General features: G+C 37.1%; 1 protein-coding gene across 3 annotated transcripts in view; it reads left to right on the top strand.

The window, feature by feature from the left end:
• Positions 1 to 4,939: 4,939 nt before the first annotated feature.
• Positions 4,940 to 13,884, top strand: part of gsap (gamma-secretase activating protein) — a 36,203-nt gene continuing 27,258 nt past the window's right edge. Inside the window, exons 1-5 of one of the 3 annotated variants that reach the window (XR_009206448.1) lie at positions 4,940 to 5,478; positions 6,460 to 6,530; positions 7,969 to 8,025; positions 9,042 to 9,111; positions 11,489 to 11,536. Coding sequence is in view for 2 of the 3 variants with exons in the window: in XM_058407397.1 (XP_058263380.1) it covers positions 5,391 to 5,478; positions 6,460 to 6,530; positions 7,969 to 8,025; positions 9,042 to 9,111; positions 11,489 to 11,536 (334 nt within the window). In the remaining variant the exon portion in view is untranslated. The remainder of the gene's footprint in view (positions 5,479 to 6,459; positions 6,531 to 7,968; positions 8,026 to 9,041; positions 9,112 to 11,488; positions 11,537 to 13,884) is intronic. The other 2 variants (XM_058407397.1, XM_058407398.1) reach the window with 2 other exon arrangements.

Here is a 13,884-nt window from a genome sequence, read left to right as displayed (position 1 = left end):
TAAAAAGTGCAATTCATGCAAGAATTTACAGGAACTAGAGGCTTTTTGCCAAGAAGAATGGGCAGCTTTACCATCTGAGAAGATAAAGAGCCTCATCCACAACTACCGCAAAAGACTTCAAGCTGTCATTGATGTTAAAGGGGGCAATACACGATATTAAGAACTGGGGTATGTAAACTTTTGATCAGGGTCATTTGGGTAGTTTCTGTTGTCATTATGATTTAAAAAGAGTAAACACAGTTGATTGATAATAAATGGCTTCAGCCAAACACTAACCATGAGTGAAAGAAAAGTTTTTGTGTTATCATTTATAGTCTCTGAAAAATGGCCAAGAAATCATAAATTCTGCCAGGGTATGTAAACTTATGAGCACAACTGTGTGTGTGTGTATGTGTATATATATATATATATATATTCGTATATATATATATATATATATATATATATATATATATATATATATATATATATATATATATATACACACTATATTGCCAAAAGTATTCGCTCACCTGCCTTGACTCGCATATGAACTTAAGTGACATCCCATTCCTAATCCATAGGGTTCAATATGATGTCGGTCCACCCTTTGCAGCTATAACAGCTTCAACTCTTCTGGGAAGGCTGTCCACAAGGTGTGTGTTTATGGGAATTTTTGACCATTCTTCCAGAAGCGCATTTGTGAGGTCACACACTGATGTTGGACGAGAAGGCCTGGCTCTCAGTCTCCGCTCTAATTCATCCCAAAGGTGTTCTATCGGGTTGAGGTCAGGACTCTGTGCAGGCCAGTCAAGTTCATCCACACCAGACTCTGTCATCCATGTCTTTATGGACCTTGCTTTGTGCACTGGTGCACAGTCATGTTGGAAGAGGAAGGGGCCAGCTCCAAACTGTTCCCACAAAGTTGGGAGCATGGAATTGTCCAAAATGTCTTGGTATACTGAGGCATTCAGAGTTCCTTTCACTGGAACTAAGGGGCCAAGCCCAGCTCCTGAAAAACAACCCCACACCATAATCCCCCCTCCACCAAACTTTACACTTGGCACAATGCAGTCAGACAAGTACCGTTCTCCTGGCAACCGCTAAACCCAGGCTCGTCCATCAGATTGCCAGATGGAGAAGCACGATTCGTCACTTCAGAGAACGCGTCTCCACTGCTCTAGAGCCCAGTGGCGGCGTGCTTTACACCACTGCATCCGATATATATATATATATATATATATATATATATATATATATATATATATATATATATGTATATGTGTATGTATGTGCAAGTGTAAAACATTCTCTGTGTTCTACATACATGTACATTTCAACATCCCTTTCCTTAAGCAGTGCCACTGTCCTCTTCCATACCAAATAATATCCCTCATTCTTTAGCCAGCCCAATGCCCATCTATATGCCATGCCATAATTCTCAGATTAGCATTTATAGCAATTACACCCCCTAATTACATGACCATGTATTCCACACTAAGCCACACAGGTAGTTACAAAAGGAGTCTTTTGCAGAAAGGAATCTATCATGTGTATTTTTTTCTATATTGCATTCTTTTCTAATTTAATACAATATTCATTACAAATATTATTGCATACAACCTGACTGAAAAGTAGAATTTCTGAGTTTCTTTGGTTCAGTATTTGGTTCATCTCCTTTTTGCTATATTAACAGTGTGACTCAAGCTGGCATTGATTCCATAATTTTGTCTGAAACTTTATGATCCATTTTAGATCAAATTCACCAGACTGTGTCTCGGATTGTCGTCTGAACACACACTTCAGTATAAGAGATTAGGCGTGAGGAAAAGCTGACCTTTTGTACAAAGCACTTGTATTAGCAGTTGCAGATATTAAATGTGATCAATATCACAATTTCGCTTACATTTAAAGAGGGATCTAGAAATTGTGCAGAATCTTAGGTTTTTAATATTTATGATATTCATATTTACCTTCTTTAATAAATATTTCAAAATTCTTTTTTTCATATGACTGGGGCAGTAGAAGGCTGTAAAATAAAAATTAAATAAAAAAAACCAAGAAGAAATTAGTATCTATTTCTTAGACACATGACTTTCTAAAGTGCCAAAAACAGTACCATTTTTTTTTAAGCTACTTCATGCCACAATATCTCTACTCCATAAACTCTTTAGGCCTCTTGACAGCCTCAATGTCGTCTACCAAAAAGCAACATTATGAGCAAGCTACTTGGCTTTCTAAAAAGGTATGTTGTTTACTATATATGGTCATTTGAGGGATGGTACTTTATACAAATAACTGTGGGACAATGTGTTTTAGGCGTGTTTATGTACAAATTTAGAACTTGCCAAACAATTTTTTTTATAATGTAGTGGTTGCATGAATACTAATGACAAGTAGGTACAAAGAATGTAGCAAACACAAAACTTCAGTATCCAACCCTACACAAGTGTCCACCTCCTTGGACATTAGCGATTAACCCCACATTGCTGTTTCACATACATTACATTAACTCAGACTGCTGTACCTGCACCTGACCCTTCTTACCTTCCTAATTCTTATAGTTTTCATAGCATATGGTTTCTTGTTGTTTAGGCTTCGTTGCTTCATTATGAATTTGCATTAGTACACCAAGACACATGTACATGTAAACCCACGGTTCTTGGCAATAAATGTGATTCTGACATTACAGTTGCAGCTTCAATTCTTTTTCAGGTTATACTTTTGAAATGAAATAAATCAAATAGATATGTTCATCATGTGAAACTGTTTAGGTTCACGTACAGTAGCAACTTTTAAAATACACGCACGTGGACAAGTAATTTATTACTAATTACCTGAGAGTGCAGCGTCTCCTCAGAGAACATCTTTACGTGATAGCGACACCCAGTGTTCAAACTCGGAACCTCGTTTAAATAAACAAACAAACAAACAAAAAATATATTTGTACGCTATATCTATTCATATTTATTTTTTATATTTATTTATTAATGAGACAACTTTCATTTATTTCTAAAATACTTCTAGGGTTGTTTAAAAATGGCAGCAGGCTATAGTTTTTACACCCTAATATATTTAACAATTACATCTGACAATTGAATATGTTTTTATTGTAAATTATTTATTGTAGCAGTATTGAAGAATGGATTCCATAAGTCAATCAGTGAATACTTATTTAGGCAAAAGTATCTTCAGCCAAGTTTGTTACCTAAGGAAAAGTGGTAGCTCTCTATTTATAGGACTCTAGATGTATCTAGAAACGTTTATTATTATTTGTTAGAGTGGTTAATATGCCACGTAATTTTCATTACATTTAACATAATTAATTTTTTTCTGTTGACACACCATTCCACAGCTCACATACACACATTTAGACAAAGTAGACATTACGTTTACAAAAGGTTTTGCCTGTTATGTTTGCAGAGCATTTGTGTTAATACATTAATGCAAAATATCCATCAACCAAAAGCACTTAGAATGAGAGCATTTTTTGTAGATCTGGCAATAACAGAAATGGAGTAGGCAGATACTGTAGTTGAGTGCTGTATAATGGTGTCACCTGCTGTACAGTAGATGGATGTGCTCTGAACAAATGCAGCAATAATTTATACTAAACTGGAAGATGACATACTGCTCCCAATACTGATGTATTTTCTGCATACTCCATAATACCTACAACTTACAGAAGAGCTTTAAAGTCTCTTTTAATGAATACATCGATATTAGTCCTTTAGGTAGACTCCAGGTTTCCTGTGACCCAGTAGAATAAGTGTTGTAGAGAATGGATGGATGGATGGATAAATGGATAGATGGAAGGTTAGCTAGGCCATGGACTAAAAATGCCATCAGTCTAAAAACTCTTTTGAGGGGGAATCTAGCAAGAAAAGGACATAGACAACATTTTTTAGATTTTAATTGCTAGTTTAAGTACTTCAGGAAGAGGTGACAGATGGTGGTTCCAGTTGATGTGTTTTTTTAAGGCTGTGCAGGGTGTAAGATAAAAGCTTTGAGGTAAGTGGGTTCTGGTCCATTGTGGGCTTTGTAGGCAAGCAAGGGGCTGAACAAGTGCCTGAGTGACCTGTGTAGATAGAATTTCGACAAATCCTTCTATATTGTAAAGGAGAAATCAACAATTAGCAATGTAAGAGGAAAAGGACAGTTGATTGTCCATGGTGAAATCAGCATGTTGTCCATGGATATTGCAAGATGACATGGGGATGAATCACCTGGAATGAACAGCATTTTAGTTTTGCTGGGATTAAGTTTCAGCTGCTGTGCTGCCATCCATGATGAGATGTTTGCCAGATGTTCTGAGATGAACAGTCTGAAGGAGAATGTGCTATGAATACCCATGTAAGGGGTGACTTCAACAAGAGATTGAATAGAGAACAGAAAAAGACTGAGTTCTGAGCCTTGTGGGACACCAGTGGAGAGACTGCATGCAGCAGATGTTTATCCCCTCTATATTACTTGATAAGACTGACCTTCCAGTTAGAAAGTAATCCATTGCCATGCTGTGCCACGAATTCCAAGACTCTTGAGGGTGGACAAGAGAGTCTTGTGGTTGACTGGGTACTCCCTACATACTCACCACATATTCCCTAATCCCTACATACTCCCTAGACACTCCATACATAGACTGTACTCCATACTCCACACTTCGTACACCCTACACATATTCCATAAGCTCCTCTGTACTCCCTACTCCCTACATACACCGTACATCAGATTTATTTATTTGAAATAGTCTCTTCAACAATTTTTTTAGGTTCACTGGATAATACAGACCGATTTTATACATTATTTGCCCTATTCGATATACATTGCGATTTGGGCTCAGCCCATGTTGTGTGTCACGTGCAGCATGACTGACAGCATGTAAACAAATGAAAACGGGGCAATCCGCCCTTTTTCCGGAGGGGGCGTGTTTTAAACAAGTTCTTTCCCGATAACGGATAAACCTAGAAACTGCTACAGTTTGTGTTACATGTTATTATACATGTTATATTGTAGGGAATTTTAAAGCGCGTGAGCCAGTAACATGCATAAGCACATCTAACATGTTCGAGTATAGTGTGTGTGTGTGTCCGTTATAATGCAGTATATTGTGAGCTTGGAGGTTGCGTTACAACCTAATGGTGGCGTACTAAATTACTGTTAGATCTGAAGACGATGCCATTGTTCTGTGACAGTCTTTGGACGTTTGGCAGGCTGACATGTTTGCTCAGAAATGCACCTTGAAGCAATTTGGAATGATCTCATGTTTGAGGAAAAAGTCTGAGATCCCTTAAAGCTTGAAACACATTGTGCTTGATGAGACGTGATTTCGGATCATTTCCTGAATCCAGTCACCAGCAGTTTCACGACTCCGTCGTGTCTGAGAAAGGACATACTGCAAATAATAGAGAAATATGCTACAATTAACATCAACTTTCGACATTCAAAGAGATGTTGTGTCGAGACTTTTAGCCAGAGAAGAGACAGTAAGAAGCCCCCGAGGTGAGTGTGTGAGGTTTAGACGGGAAAACTGTGGTGTTACAGTGCTGTAAACTTCTAACTGCTGAAAATGAGCGTGAATTCACTGATATAGTTACTGAATTTCCAAAGTCTCTAAGCTTTCTTGCTATCTATAAAAACAAAATCCCTAACACATGGCACATGTCTGAAATCAGTGAAGTGTTGACTCGTGAAAGTACAAATGTTATATTCTACAGTAGAAGAAAGATGACTGACCTTTCAAGAATGACTGATAATCACTTTTAATGTCATATTTGTCAGTTTGGAGGACATTTTAATCCACTGGGCATTTACGCTAATGTGTAACATTTATGTGTAGCATACTTAAAGTAATTCAAAGTAAATCACATATCAATAACCGTTTCCAACATATTATAATATTGTATAAACAACATTCTATACTGTGGAAAATATTATAAAGTAAAGCAGTCCAGATATTAAGATTTTTGCCGAAGTACAGCAGTAAAAGCGTTTAGTAAATCTTTACAACTTAAACTACAAACTTTTCTAAACTTCAGAACAACCAGAGTAAGTTGCAATTACAGTAAAAAAAAAAAAAAAAAAACCCCAAAACAAAACAGCTGAAATGGGACATTTGACGGTTTATTAGACGTTTGGTTAGTTTGATTCACATCAAATATTGGGAGAAAATGACTAAAACGTAGTAAACTATATCATATATATATATATAATCATATGAAAATATTTGGATAATCTAGTATCGTTTTTGCTTCTTCGTGATTTTTGGGGACAACTTCCTGTTTCATGATGACCACACCCCCTTTTATGATGTCACATGAATTAAGTGATGTTATTCCTAGTAACAAGTTTTGACTTGCATTTATCAGGCAAATAAATAAATAAATGCTGTTAAATTTAACTGCCTGAATTCATCTTGTATACTGATTCATTATGCAAATACTGAAACGTTTTCTTTCATTTTGCATGTTTTCTGCTGTGAAGACAATGTGCTGGTTGCTGATGCTCAAATCCTTAATGTTGAGAGGGATGAAGGTGTTGTTTATTGCTGGAGAGTAAGTCTTTTTTTTTTCATAGAATCATTTGAATTTCATGATTACAAAAATAAGCAGAATATACATTCATACAACAGCAAACAAATAGCCTGAGGTGACAACAATGAAACATAATAAGATGTATTACTTTTTCAATGAGCAAACATTCAGAAACCAGGATTGTATAAATAAATAAATCCTATATTTCAATAACATTTAGAACCTTCCTTATCACCTATAACTTGAAGTAATTGATTTCTGTAGGAGTTTATCAGTCTCTCACATTGTTTTGCAATAAATTTTGTCCCACTCTTCTTTACAACGTTGTTTCAGTTAATTGAGTTTAATGAAGGCATTTGTTTATGCTCTTAAGATCCTACCACAGCATCTCAATGGAGCTAAGGTCTGGAGTTTGACTTTCCAACACCTTGATATTTTTTTTCTTCGGGCATTTAGAGGTTGATTAGCTGTTGTGTTTGGGATCACAGTCTTGTTGCATGACCCAATTAAGGCCCAGCTGCTGGACAGAAGGCCTCATCTGTATCTTAAAAAAATTATCCAGATATAAAGTGGAGTTTAATGTTTTCTACAGATTTTCCAGGTTTTGGTCCCAGCTCAAATCATTACCCCTCCACCAACATGTTAACAAGCTGTTATGAGGTGTTTGTGGTGATGTTTGGTTTTTGCCTTGGTCTCAGTCCAAAGAATATAGTTCCAGAACTTTAATGGTTTGCTTGGATGCAATTTTGTAAACCTAAATTATGCCCACTATTCTTTTTAGAGAGAACATGAAGCATCTTTTAGGTTTTTCTTTATATGCCTGACCTTAGACAGAATCTGCTGGGATGCCCACTCCTGGGAAAACTGGCAACTGTCTTGAGGTCTCGCAATTTATAAAGAATCCTTCTCAATGTACAATGGTCAATTGTTTGTAGATGACCTTATAACCCTTCCTAGATTGATGAGCAGCAACAACTGCATTCTCTGCTTCTCTGAGGTGATTGCTTATGTCCTATCTTGTTGGCGTGATGCAGACAAAAACCTGAGTGCTTCAGTAAAGCTATCAAAAGTTCTGCTTTTATAAATGATTTTCTTGACGATTAATAAATCTTGTGCATTTCATTAGTAACACCTGCCTGCTATTTCTGCTCTTAATGATTGTAAGAGCAGTTGGAAGTAAGAATGGTGTACTTGTATTTTCCACTTGGATTCTGAATGTTGTTTTACTTTTTGGGAAATAAATACTTCATATGTTGTGTTTTTTGTTATTACATGAGATTATTTGTGTGTTTATAGAAGTTTGTGAAGACCACACAATTGTTATTTAGGCCATGATATATAAAAACGTAGATTTGAAGGAAGGTGTACATTGTTCTTCTCATAAGTCTAAGTGAAAAAAAACTCATAAACCAAGTATGTTTGATGATACCACTAATAGTGTTTCGATTGCATTTCACAGGGTGCCACAGGAAACACCAAAATCGGCAAATACAACCCTCATACAAAACAGAATAAGGTATGTGGATATTTCTGTCTGTGGCATGTGCACATAAGTCTTGAGCTAAACTATACTAATGGAATGTCTTTATGCATATACATGGTATGAATGGTTGACAAGTTGCAAGAAAAACCTAGATGAATGACTGTAGAAGCACAAGTGCAGATTTTTGGTCACATGGATAAAATGCTGAACAGGCCATACTGAAATTAAATTTGTAAGAAGGAAAACTCTAAGTCACTTTAAAAGAGGGTTAATTATTGGGGCATTTTTGAGATGTGAGGAGCTTAAATCGTGACGGCTTAGATGACCGGTGAGAATGTCAATTCAAAACTGCTTAGATTGTTTGGAACAGTCTGTTATCGACTACATAAAGAGGGATCTTTTGCATAAATCCCCTTATTAGAAAATAAGTGCACATTTGAATGTTCTGTGGTAGAAAAAACAATATTCATGTCAATGTCACGCATATACATTGAGGATGAAGTTTGAGTATTTAATATATATACTGATCAGCCATAACATTATGACCACCTAATAATATGTTGGTCCCCCTTTTGCTGCCAAAACAGCCCTGACCCATTGCGGCATGGACTCCACTAGATCCCTGAAGGTGTGCTGTGGTATCTGGCACCAAGATGTTAGCAGCAGATCCTTTAAGTCCTCTATGTTGCGAGGTGAGGCCTCCATGGATCTGACTTGTTTGTCCAGCACATCCCACAGATGCTCGATTGGATTGAGATCTGGGGAATTTGGAGGCCAAGTCAATACCTCAAACCCGTGGTTGTGCTCATCAAACCATTCCTGAGCCATTTTTGCTTTGTGGCATGGCGTATTATCCTGCTGAAAGAGACCACAGCCATCAGGGAATACCGGGAATATCCTGCCCACTAACAGGTGCCATGATGAGGAGATAATCAGTGTTATTCAGTTCACCTGTCAGTGCTCATAATGTTATGGCTGATTGGTGTATGTTGCTAAATAAAAGCTAACTGTTATATTACTTATTGCTGTTTTTTTCTCCCTTTTCACAGCTACTGTACACTTTTGACAAGCAAGTGTTTATTAGCAGCTGCTCTCTGAATAGAGAAGAAACACTGCTGGGTAGGTTTCTCACCCTCAGGCAAATTCTACTTAGTGGATAAAAGTGGATGTTAGCTCTAAAGCTGTTTATATGTTACAGCAGAACATCCAGTTGATTTTCATAGCTTCAGTATTATAAATGGTAAATAGTATGGTTTCAAATATCCTATTGCATTTAGGTTTTTCATTGCCAGACATATTTAAACCAAGTGACTTACAGGTGCTGGACAAATAACAAAAATACCAAATCTTTCATTTTGACATTTCATTTTGACACTGAAGCTAATTCCCAATTTTAAATACAGCTGTACAGGTTACTTTGTGTTCATTAGGTTGACTGCCAACTAACAGTATCAGTTTTAAAATTTCAAAACCACAACTAACAAATTTCCAAAACAGGTTCTCAAATTGCAGGCACACAAAACGAACAGAAGATTAACATTTTAAGGAAAAGAGTTCTTAAGCAAAACAGAACAGTGGTCTCCAAAAAATGAATGAGCACCTTTATGACCTAGTATCTATAAAATCTATATGGTGAGCCACACAAGCAGGAAACATTTTACATAAAAGGCCAATGCTTTTGCAAAGACTGGAAAAGTGTAAAGAGCACAAGCACTGTCCTGATTTTATTTCCGTATTCCAAGATGATAATTCCCTCATACACTCACTTTTACTAACTGCTTTATCCTGGTCAGGGCCATGGGGAATCTGGAGCTTGCCCTGACAAATACTCCCATACACACACACACACACACACACATACAGACACACACAGGGACAATTTATCTTACTTCAAAAAGACAGTAATCCTAACTCAAGATTGAATCAGGGACCCTGAAGCTTTAAGGCAGCGACAATAGCTGCTGTGTCACCATGCTGTGCATGCATGCTGCGCATACTGCTTACATTATTTAATACCCTGCTTAAAGCTATGTCTCAGGATTTGTGCACAGGCAATGTCTAACCCCTTTGGAGGCCAGGTACAGACACCAGTAATGTGTCAGCTGTTTTGGCCTTAATGTCTTTGTTCTCTGCGCTTATTATGCAATGATGCAGAGCTGAAAAAAATGGTTAAAGACTCTCTCAAAGCATGCTCTTTTGATAGCCACCTCTGCTAGGCATTTCCCAGCTGACTGTGAAGTGGCGGCTGAGCTACAATACGCAACTTCAGCTGCATTAGTTTATACATGCCATCATCACTCACAGCACAGTGCTGGAGGCTTGCCAGATATAGCGCTGTGTTCTGGTAAAACCATAATAGTACCCTTGAGTGGCCAGAACCTGGTTTATTGGCTAGGCAGCCAGTTCATTTCTGTCAGACTTGTGTGTGAATTTGTGGACAAATGACTCGACAGTCATCTCTATAAACACAGCCTTTGACGCTTGGGGTCTGGCCAGATTTAAACCCCATTGAAGCATCCATCTGCTGTTCATCTTTCTGACTGTGCTTCTGTTCTGGGAAAATAACTTTCTTTGGGATAGAACCTCACAGAGAGCGACCTTTGTGCTCTCATTGCTCTGGAATACTGTTCCCATTAGGCTTGCCTTTACAATGATGAGTCAATGTGGATGCTCCTACTTTCCTTCAGAGGAGATCTATAATACTTATATAATCTATAATATAATACTATAATACTCTATAATAGTAGACCATGTGATTTATTGTGGTGAGCTCCAACTATCTGGATGTATTTTCCCCTCACAAATAAAAAGGGGGCAAATCAGCCACTCAGAATTTAATGTCTTTGTCACAGCCTGAGCCATTCTGACAGCTTGTTGACTGTGAGGTTCATAAATTAAGAGGAGAGCAGGAGATATGTCATACACAGACCCTCTAAAATTAGCTTATCAACAGTTAACCTCACAGAGAAGGATCCACTGAGTCAACACTTCACAGGATGACTGGGAAATTTGCCCAGACTCACCCTTTTGCTAACACTGATCCCATTGGGATGAAGTGCTATTGTATTTGCTTTCATATCAGTCACTATATAAAACATCATTCCCATTATAGACCATTTTACACTTACATTTACATGACTTCTTTCCTGTTCAAAGATGAGAGTAAAGGTGTGGCTTCTTCCTGGAAAAAATGGTCCAATGTCCCACCATAAACCGTTCTGTACTTCTATGAAGGAATAAAACATTCTCTACCCTCTTCCAAGATGGAATAAAACTAGAGTGGAGAAAAAGATTGGTCATTCGAATATATTATTAGCAAGTTTCCATTGGTTTGTCCATCACCTGTGCAACTGAGAAAGGATTCACTTCATTTTAGCAGTTGAGGACTTGGCTTTCTCTTAGACCTGGCTTTGAATTCACAGCCTTCTACATGCATGCAGAGATCCTTAACTGCTTTACACCTCCTAATTATATTAAATGTTTGTGTCTGTATCAGCGGTCAGTCTGACACGGTCAGTGGAGGGAGGAGATCATTTTAAACCAGGTATTCAACATCATCTCCGAACAACACACACACACACACTGCAGAAATGCACAAACAAAATATACACAGTACATATACAAAAAAATAATTATAGTCAAATAATCATAGTCTATCATTTTCAAGTTGTAAGGAATAATACTAACTACAGCTGTAGCACTGAATTAAAAGGAAATTACATAGAAATAAGTGAAGTCAAGTCAAACTTGACTTATTTCTATTTCATTTCCTTTTAATTTAATTAAGAAGCAAGAACAATACACACGGACATAACTCAGGGTTAGGGTTGCAAAATTCCGGGAATTTTCAAGGCTGGAAAATTTCCATGGGAATTAACGGGAATATATGGGAATAAACTGGGAATTTGCAAATTTGCAGGTTAGCCTATAACAGGGAACATACATGTACTTGAAAAAAATATCTTGCATTATAATCTTGGTTAAAACAACCAGATAAAACAACCCTGCATATTCCTCAATCACATGCACACAGCACTGCAGGGCTACTGAGGCCACACCTACACATGCACTGTGCATTTCCTCCATAACATGCACTGATAATTTCTTGAGTCCTGCACACAAAATAATTTCAAAAAATGTCCACCTTGGTGAGTAGTCATGTAAATTATGTAAATATTTCATACATTTATATTTAAAACAAAATTTTACTATTGTAAAAACAAATACACTGACTGAGCAAACATTTAGGTGAGGTCACAAAAAAAAAAAACACTTTCCTAAACACGCAATCAGTCATTTAAGAGGAGAATTCCCCCTATTGTCCAGGCTCTGACTATCGCAAGAATATTGAAGCCACTGCATTGAACCTGAAGATTACAATTTTGAATGGGACTTTTTTTTGGAAAGGAAAGGGTTGGGCGTGCTTTCATTTTACTGCAAACATAAAGAAATATGTTTGTTTACATTCAACATTTAATCTTTTGTGTTCAATGAAATAATTAGTTCAAGTTCTACTTACAGTTAAATCAAAGTCAAAAATCTCATTTATGCATTAGTTTGTGTTTGGTCATAAGCTGGCATGCAAGCAATGTTTATATTTCTAAATAATTTAAATAAATTCCAATTAATTCCCATAAATTCCTGTAAATTCCCATAAATTCCTGTTGTTTCCAATTTAGAATATTTCCAAAAGTTAAATTTTTAAGAAATTTACCGGAAATGTTCTGCCCCTTTGCAACCCTACTCAGGGTCTTCATTTAGTTGAGAAATCAGAGTTTTCAGTTCATCTCACATGGCAAAGCTGATGATTACACCACTCTTGTATTATTTGTTATGACCTGTTGAGTATGGTACTGATTAACAGTGTTGTAATTGTAACTGTGCCATTCACTACAATACACTGTCATACACTCAGAAAAGATCCATTCAAGGGTTATTCAAGGTAATTCAAGGGGTATTTGGCTAGTTCAGAATTCTTAGTTATAAAAGATGCATAAGGAAATACTCAGTTATAGGATAAAGCATAAAAAAGGAAACAGGTGAAAAGGAAACACGTGTTAAGGGAATGTTGGTGATCTTCAAATTTTCCAGTGGGAAATACCACAATTCCCCATACCACTGTCAGCTGTCTCAAGCCTGGTGAGGTGATGACAGAAATACCAACTACAAAACTAGAGAGAGTTTGACCATACAGTACGGGGGAGTTTAGGGTTAAAGCAATCCAGTAGCGACAACCTCTTTATAAATATAAACAGATTGTGTCAGTGTGAATCAGGCCATAGGGATGTAGCCAAAGTTAAGAGATCATTATGTCTGAAAAGTTCAGAAGAATAGACTAGAAGCCTTTATTGTAATTGTATATACAATTAAATTTTTGGAGTGCTGCTCCTGTTGCTGTCAAATAAAAGACATATAATAGCAACAGTACAAAAAACTAAGCACTTAACGTTCATGTTCAAGAGGAGGCAAACGTCTATAATAAGAGGGGAACTGATCTGACATACACAGCTGGGGAAGCAGACTGTAGTTTATTCCATGAGCCAGTATATCAATGTACTGGTAGTGAAGAGTCCTAATAGCAGTGATAGTGGTTTCAGTTGAGAATTCCGCTGAATATTGAATATACACTATATTGCCAAAAGTATTCGCTCACCCATCCAAATAATCAGAATCAGGTGTTCCAATCACTTCCATGGCCACAGGTGTATAAAATCAAGCACCTAGGCATGCAGACTGTTTTTACAAACATTTGTGAAAGAATGGGTCGCTCTCAGGAGCTCAGTGAATTCCAGCGTGGAACTGTGATAGGATGCCACCTGTGCAACAAATCCAGTCGTGAAATTTCCTCGCTCCTAAATATTCCACAGTCAACTGTCAGCTGTATTATAAGTA

Source organism: Hemibagrus wyckioides, linkage group LG14 (genome assembly GCF_019097595.1).
Source record: "Hemibagrus wyckioides isolate EC202008001 linkage group LG14, SWU_Hwy_1.0, whole genome shotgun sequence".
In the NCBI taxonomy this organism is placed as follows: domain Eukaryota; kingdom Metazoa; phylum Chordata; class Actinopteri; order Siluriformes; family Bagridae; genus Hemibagrus; species Hemibagrus wyckioides.
This window is presented reverse-complemented; position numbering and strand designations above follow the sequence as displayed.